This window comes from Anguilla rostrata, chromosome 13 (genome assembly GCF_018555375.3).
Source record: "Anguilla rostrata isolate EN2019 chromosome 13, ASM1855537v3, whole genome shotgun sequence".
NCBI classification, from domain to species: domain Eukaryota; kingdom Metazoa; phylum Chordata; class Actinopteri; order Anguilliformes; family Anguillidae; genus Anguilla; species Anguilla rostrata.
The window spans coordinates 17318538-17326686 of record NC_057945.1 but is presented as its reverse complement, the minus strand read 5'-3'; the positions used below and the strand labels follow the sequence as shown (position 1 = coordinate 17326686).

The 8149-nt window shown below is 43.9% G+C and overlaps 1 protein-coding gene across 1 annotated transcript; it reads left to right on the top strand.

Annotated features, from left to right (window-relative positions):
• The first annotated feature begins 761 nt into the window (after window positions 1-761).
• LOC135238326 (taste receptor type 1 member 3) lies at window positions 762-8149 on the top strand. The gene is made up of 8 exons (XM_064306109.1): window positions 762-961; window positions 1092-1392; window positions 3079-3435; window positions 4329-4763; window positions 5224-5427; window positions 5882-6002; window positions 6105-6475; window positions 7339-8149. The coding sequence occupies exons 1-8, from the start codon at window positions 762-764 to the stop codon at window positions 7909-7911; spliced, it is 2562 nt and encodes an 853-aa protein (XP_064162179.1). The 3' UTR covers window positions 7912-8149.

Sequence of the window (8149 nt, the reverse complement as noted above, 5' to 3'; positions counted from 1 at the left end):
ATATCTCTGTTACTAGTTTTAATATTAGAACATAAAGTCTAAACGTAAAAAACTTTCCAAAAACATGCAAGATTAAGATCAATTAAGATAAATTCCAGTTTGCAGGACAAACCAATGGGTACGGTGTTTACTGTAGTGATCTTTCCTGGGGTGTGAATCCAGAGAGCAAGAAAGGGAAATGCAGCTGGCATAATTTACATATTCTAGGCATTTTGTTTCTGAAGTGCTTCCTGCTGACCGCTGATTTGGCTGGGTGCCTCCCAGATGGAAGTGTCCAGAGTGGTCATCACCTGGAGAGAGCTGTCAGCGTTCCCGATTGTGTGCTGCAGTTTCCTGTTCGTGCTCCCCGAAGAACCCTGCTTTCCAGGTCAGTCTCTTTACGCTGACCCTTCCCCAGAGCTATAGCCTGTCTTCTGCTCCTCCTCCTTTCACTGTCTGTGTGACCAGCCTGTGTCACATCTCATCTTGACCGTCTCTGTGACCAGCCTGTATTTCAGCGTATTTTGTTGTCCCATTTTTTTTTTATCTCGGGCTCTCAATCTGTTCTGGTCCCACTCGTGCCTTATTGCCATTCACCCCATAACCACCCCTGTTTATTTCACTACTTCCAGCTCACTTGATATCTCTAATACCCTCCTCACGTTTATCTTTTTCTCTCCTTCTTTCAGATTTGTTCTTCAACATCCCTCTTTTCTTGCCCCAATTACCTTATGTCATCTCTCCCTCTCTCTCTGTCAGTCTCTCAGCCCCTTGGTGTCAGAATGGTGATGCCGTTGAGACTCCTGATTCTGTGCTGGGTTTTTGGGCAAGGGTGTGGCGACACACCACAGTGGTTCCAGGACATATCTACTGACCTGTTTCATTCACCTGGAAACTTCAGCCTGGGGGGGCTTTTCCCCATCAATGAGCTCACCAGCAACCTGAGCACCAGAGAGCAGCCTGATGACATACACTGTGACAGGTAACATATACACTTAGGGTGGAGGGCTTAAATGCCTGTGGATGTTTGCTCCTAGTATACTGGTCATGCGACTGATGCTTCCAGCAGTCAGTGTGGCATAGGCTAAAACATTGTGTCACTCCCACGACAGGATCAGCAGCTATGGCCTGGGTCTCTCCCTGGTGATGAAATACGCAGTTGATGAGGTTAACAGCAACCCTGAGCTGCTCCCTGGCATCAGGATGGGGCACCAGATGTTTGACACCTGCAAGCAGTCCTCCGTCATCGTGAAGCCCACCATGTTGTTCCTAACTAAGGGCGACACCAAGGAGGTCAGCGTTATGTGCAACTACACAGAGTACTCCACCCGCGTGATGGCCGTTATTGGACCCCAGACCTCTGACATGACCTCTGTCATTGGAAAACTCCTCGGCTTCTTCCTCATGCCTCAGGTGAGTCTACTGGTAGTTGTACAGATACGTCACCTTCAACGTTATAGCGTTTGTACACTTCAACTGTATACACATCGGCTCCTTTCATACTGTTATATACAGTCGGTTGACTTTAACTGATATACGCATATAGCTGGGTCTGTACCCTCTTTCATACTGTTATATACAGCATATAGCTGGGTCTGTACCATCTTTCATACTGTTATATACATCATATAGCTGGGTCTGTACACTCTTTCATGCTGTTATATACAGCATTTAGCTGGGTCTGTACCAAGTGGCCAAAACTGGGCTGCGTTTTTGAAGCTCACTTCCTTGTCTTGTTGAGGGACACTGCTCACTAGCGCCACTGCGGTTGGCTCCAGTATAGGTGTTTCAGCCACTAATTTTAATGTAAATCAACGGCAACAATATGGTCAAAATATAATATGGTCAATAATTTTTTTTCACAAGACAAAGTAGTCGTAATAGGTGTTTTTTCTTTGTCTAACATCTCCCCACATGCCTATTTGTTCAGTTATTGTGCTATTTGGACAACCCGGTAATATTTTGTGGATGAATAAGGGACAGTTTGCGTCATTACCGAGTCACTGTATCACATGCACTTAGTGGACGACTGGACTTTAAGTCCCTACTGAGAAGTCTCTGGCTCCATTGTACACAGGCACATATAACTTCTGGGTTCAGACCCTATCACACTGGAGAGTCTGTGTTCCAGTGACTTGTCCATATTTTTCGTCTGTCTATGGTCTGTACCCTCTTTCGTACTGTTATATACAGCACATAGTTGGGTCTGTGCCCTTCCTATACTGTTATATACAGCATATACCTAGGTTGATGGATTCTTTATTAATATTATATAGAGCGGTGGTCCCCAGCCTGGAGTACCCCAGTGTATGCCGGTTTTTGTTCAAACCACAGTTTCAATCCCAGAATTTTAAGTTGTAAATTTTTCTTAATTAGGTGCTTTTCATGTTTAGAGGTATTATTTACCCTCTTAAACCACATTATGTCAGAAATAGCATGCATGAAGAATAAAATTTCTGTGTTCATATTTTGCTTATGGGCGGCATTGTGGTGCAGTGAGTAGCACTGTTGCTTCGCAGCAAGAAGGGTTCATAATCATGACGTGAGCCATTCTGTGTAGAGTTTGCAAGGTCTCCCCGTGACTGTGTGGGTTTCCTCCGGGTACTCCAGTTTCCTCCCACAGTCAAAAGACATGCAGGTAGGCTAATTTGAGACTCTAAATTGGCCATAGGTGTGAGTGAATGGTGTGTGTGCCCTGCAATGGTGTGTGTGCATGGCGGCCTGTCCAGGGTGGATTCCTGCCTTTAATTAACAATTTGTTCAAATTCTGGGATTGCAGTTCTGTTTGGAATGAAAACTAGCATACACAGGGGTACTTCAGGACCGAGGTTGGGAACCACTGATATACAGCATAAAGTTGAGTCCACACTCTGTATGATATCTACCGTATACACATAGATGGGTTCATAGCCTGACTTTTGCAGGCATATATAGTACATGTAGAAATAAACTGGGAAACATTCTAAAATAAAAAAAGCACAAACAATATTATGTGTGGCAGGTTAAGCAAATGAAAACAGTTGGTTTCATCCAGTAAGTACTGACATATCTATTGACAGGGACATTTCCCCTACTCATCTTCTGCTTTGCTGCTTCCAGATCAGCTTTGGCGCCACCAGTGAGAAGTTTAGCGACAAAAGCCTGTACCCGTCCTTCCTACGCACGGTCCCCAGCGACCGTCGGCAGGCAGAGGCCATAGTCCACCTGCTCAAGAGGTTCAACTGGACCTGGGTGGCCATGGTGGGGAGCGAAGACGAATATGGCAAGCAGGGAATTTTGGAGCTCTCCTCGCTGGCCTCCAAGAATGGCATCTGCGTGTCCTACAAGGGCTTGATACCCGTCTACTCTGACCCCGTGCCCACGGTGAAGGAGATCCTGCAGCGCATCAATGAGACAGAGGTTACTGTGGTCGTGGTTTTCGCACTCTTCAAGCCTGCCAGGGACTTTTTCAGTGAAGTGAGTGCAAGGAGGTTTTCCCTTTTCCCTCAGAATTATTTCTCAGACTTATTTTTCTTCACTTTAAAATGAGTGATGCGTGATGCATCAGAACATTTTTCTTCAGCTTTACAGTCGAGGGAAGGGGGGCCAATATGAAGGGCACTGATTTTGATAAACCATGCAATCAGTATTTAAGTGCAAAAGTCACGTACACTGTTACAAGTGTAGTGAATGTTACAGGGGCAATGTTTTATGAAACTACTGTAAATGTCAATGGTGAATTGCAAGTTATTTTTTTAGCATCATTTTGTAACCAACCTCACTCTCTCCTAACACTCAGAAATTGGTCTTAAACCACTGCACTGTACTATACCACATGGCACTTACGTGCCAGATAATCCTTTTTTCTCCAAGTGTGTAGTAAGACCAGACCACAATGTTACATTCGGCCATTAATGCATGCTGTTGCTTTTCAAACATCATTAATGGATGTGAAGGAGGAATAGGAGCATATTTGTCAGTTATACTATCTTTGCCGGCTAATGCCTTTGCAAACAAATACAACAGATTCTAAGTGCATCCTCTTTGTCTTCATTTGGTTAGGCACATGGTTCAGCAGCTATGCTGATTTTGACCAAAGCATCCAATGACATGAGAGCTATTCTACATGACGAATCTAAAATAGCATATTTTTAATCTATACGCACAGTGCAAGTTCAGGTTCATTTGTTCCTTCAGGAACAGTTGTCACTAAAGGACAGCTACAGGTACTGATAACCTATGTGGGAGTGGGAATGTGAGAATAACTGTTAATGACAACATCAGTAGGAATAAAACTATTAATAATAGCATGAGGCTGTGACCGTGTCATCTGACCATGTCACCTAACCATGCGGTTCTGATTCTGGCAGGTCATCAAAACTAACATGAGAGCAGTTTGGGTGGGTAGCACATCTTGGGGACTGCATGATCAGGTAACCAGCCTGGAGAAGATTGACACCGTCGGGACCATGGTGGTCTTTTCTGACATGACCGAGATTCTTCATCAGTTGGATGACTATGCCAAAGAGCTGTTCTCCAAGCTAGGGAAGCAGAGGGATGATAGGATACGCCAGGGCCGACCACCACAAAACATGAAAGCATCCCCTAGCCTGTTTGACCCCTGCCCTCAGTGCTCAGACTTCTCCCCGGACAACGTAACCCTCCTGACCAACCCCCTCCTCAAGTACACAGCCGCAAGTGTGTACACCGCCGTTTACACTGTGGCACATGCAATGCACCGCCTGCTAGGATGCAACTCCACAACTTGCCACAAGGGAGCTGACCACAATATCTACCCTTGGCAGGTACAGGACCTTGTATCAATAAACTGACCATTGGTTGATAGCTTTGCCCAACACCCACTATTAAACACCAATACTGCCCATGGAAGAGCACATGGAAGTCTAAAATGTGATGTCATCTGTTTCTATATCAGGCATGAATCATGATATAATTTAAACATGTAAACAAATGTTCATGTTATCAAGGACATATGTTTATTTTATAAGCAAATATGACTAAAATATATTGATTAGTCAAATATGAAAATATAAGCAAATATTATTGAGAAAATAGCCATGTAAATATCAATGTAATTATTGTCAATAAATAATAAAAATAATAATGAAAGTGTGATACTATGGTCAAATAATATTGGCAGATTAAATAAAAGAGGATCACACATGATACTGTCTCCCCAAAAACATTGTTACAGTGCAATGAGTAAGTGAAAAACAAATTTTCTCTGTTTCTCTCTTCTCACAGTTGCTGAACGTGATCAAGAATGTCTCCTTTAATGTAAACAGCAAGTTGTTTCAGTTTGACAGTAACGGGAACCCCAACATAGGATATAAAATATTCACTTGGGAATGGCAGAAAGGCAAATTACAGTTTAAAGAAATTGGCAGCTTTGACAAGACTCTAAGCATTGATGAAAAGCTCATCAAATGGTACACACCTAATTCCAAGGTAAAAGCCTTACTTCTGCCAGGCCATCCAGGCGTCTACAACTCGGGTCCCAGAGATCTAAAGGGTCTGTTGGTTTTTGTTTTCACCTTAAATTCAGCAACCAATTCAGTCCCAAGAAACCAAGTAAGGTGCAATCAATGGCTCTAATTGATCAATTAAGTGCTGTGTGACAACAACAAACAGACCCTGTGGCTCTCCAGGATCAGGGTTGCAGACCACTAGTATAGTCACTAAAGATGTGAATGTTTGTTCATTGTGCTTAGCCTGGGAACTACATTTCGTTTAAGCACACAGTTATACAAAAAAAGGGAACGGTTCACTCCCTTCCTGCAAAAATGAAGATGACTGTACAAGGCTAAACTCTCTCTCTCTTAACTGAGATGTGGAAGGAACAAAATATTTCATACATACTGCATCAGTATGTCATGACTGACCTGGTGACTGTCTCCATCAGGTACCTAATTCAACCTGCTCTGCCGACTGTGAACCTGGACAGGTTCGTCGCGTCAAAGGACTCCATTCCTGCTGCTTCGACTGCATCAAGTGCAAGGAGGGAACATTCCACAACAACACAGGTGATTTACTCTGTCACAAACAAACACACACAGACACAGGCACACACACTCATCCAACAATGATAAAGTAAGCTGATTTCTGACCGTCTCTTGGTTCTGCAGAGGACATCCAGTGCACCGATTGTCCTCAGGGTCAGTGGTCTACACAAAGCAGCACCAATTGCACCTTTCCCACCTACGACTACCTGTCATGGAGCAGCCCTGCATCCCTAGCACTACTGCTGGCGGGACTGGTGCTCCTAGCCTGCCAGGGGGCAGTGGGCGTGCTGTTCCTGTGCAACCGTGGTACCCCCTTGGTCCGTGCCTCAGGGGGAGCAATGAGCGCCTTTACCCTGCTCAGCCTGATGGGGGGCTGCGCCAGCGTGGTCCTCTTCCTGGGCAAGCCAAATGATTGGGTGTGTTACCTGCAGCAGCCTCTCAATGCCCTCTTCTCCACTGTTACCCTTTCAACCATCCTGGCCCTGTCATTGCAGGTAATCCATATTACACTTAATTTCATTATGTTCATTTAGTAGACATGCAACTTATTGAGAGCAACTAAACAAAGGTTGAAAGTTTAAAGGTCCTACTGTACACCAAAATCAAGCCCTTTCTGTTCTCTTTTGAGGCTTTGAGATTAAGTAGCACCAGACAAAATGTGAAGAATGACACATAAATATATTGCCTGTAGAGGACCTTTAAAAACTAAGGTTCTGCAAAAAAGGAATATGACAGTCTTAGTAAGAGTGTAGTCAAGAAGTGATCAATTAAACTGTATTGTTTAATACAGTCAACAATACTGATGAACTTACTCAGTTATTAAAAAGGCAGTTCAACCAAAAATTTAATTAAGGTATGTTTCCACTTAGTATCTATCCATCCAGATAGTTTCGCTTAAATGTTATGAGTATTCTCAATATTCACTACAGCTCAGCCTGATAAAACAGACCTTGCAGGTCCATCTTTGTGTGGCCTAAAAGCACCAAAATTTGCCAGATCCCTGGTGTTAAACCAGAATGTCTAGTTTTCAATATTTGTACAGGTCCGGTTTGTGGTCCCAACCAGACAATATAATGCCAGGTCTGAATAATGAATTGTAATAAATTTGCGCAAAAGGTTCCAGTGGTATCGGAAACCACCTGTTGTCTGGTTCTGGCTAGGGTTAACTGCTACATGAAAATTGTACGTTATCAGACTTGTGTTTTGTAGTTGCTCCAATGACCTTTCGCATGCATGTATTGTACATCGCTTTGGATAAAAGCATCTGCCAAATAAATGTAATGTACTGTAATGGTTTTGACAAATTCTAAATATGGCAACCCAAGTCACAAGTTTTGTTCCTTTCTCTCTCTTTTAGGTTGTCTGTGTGACGGAGTTTCCTGACCAGGCTCCAGCTCACCTTGACCACCTGCGCGGCCCAGGCAGCTGGCTGCTTGTGCTGGCCCTTTGCGGCGTGCAAGTTGGGTTTTGCGGATGGTTTGTGAATGAAGGGCCATCGCTTTCTCTCTATGTGGCCAACATGGAGGTGACATTTGTGAGGAAGTTCTTGCGCTGCCCTGTTGATCCTATGATAGGGTTCGGCCTCATGCAGGGCCTCAATGTCCTGTTGGGCCTGGTCTCCTTTATGTGCACTTTTATGGCGCAGAAACCCGCCAAACAGTACAACCTGGCTCGTGACATCACCTTCTCCACTCTGGCGTACTGTGTGGTGTGGGTGGTCTTCATCCCCATCTATGCAGGCTGGACCAACGAGCAGAAGTCTATCAGTCACATGACTGCCATCCTGATCAGCAATCTGGGACTGCTGTCCTCCTTCTTCTTCCCCAAGTGTCACCTGCTCCTGACCAACCCTGAACTCAACACCGCCGAATACTTCCACACCTTCCTGGAGGGCACCCCACTCACAACCCAGGAAGACCAGGAGGAGTAACACTTCCCTTGTCTAAAAACCACTTCTGTCACAGTTACAGAATCACACAAAAAATACCATTATTGTCCATATGAAAATGTTTGAAAATATTCTACGATATATTCAGATATATTCTTTTTGTGATTAAAATGATATGTACAATAAATTAGACCTGAATAAAAATTAGATAGTGTTCAGTGGTTTGAATATGTTAGAAAGGATTACAATGATCTGTAGAAAATGTAAGATGTGAGCAAAA

Bases quoted from the DNA above. Each gene is read 5' to 3' on its own strand.
- LOC135238326 (XM_064306109.1), top strand. From the start codon at position 762: ATGGTGATGCCGTTGAGACTCCTGATTCTGTGCTGGGTTTTTGGGCAA. The intron at 5,428-5,881 runs GTAAAAGCCTTA...TGTCTCCATCAG, and splicing joins GGTACACACCTAATTCCAAG to GTACCTAATTCAACCTGCTC. The intron at 6,003-6,104 runs GTGATTTACTCT...TTGGTTCTGCAG, and splicing joins AACATTCCACAACAACACAG to AGGACATCCAGTGCACCGAT.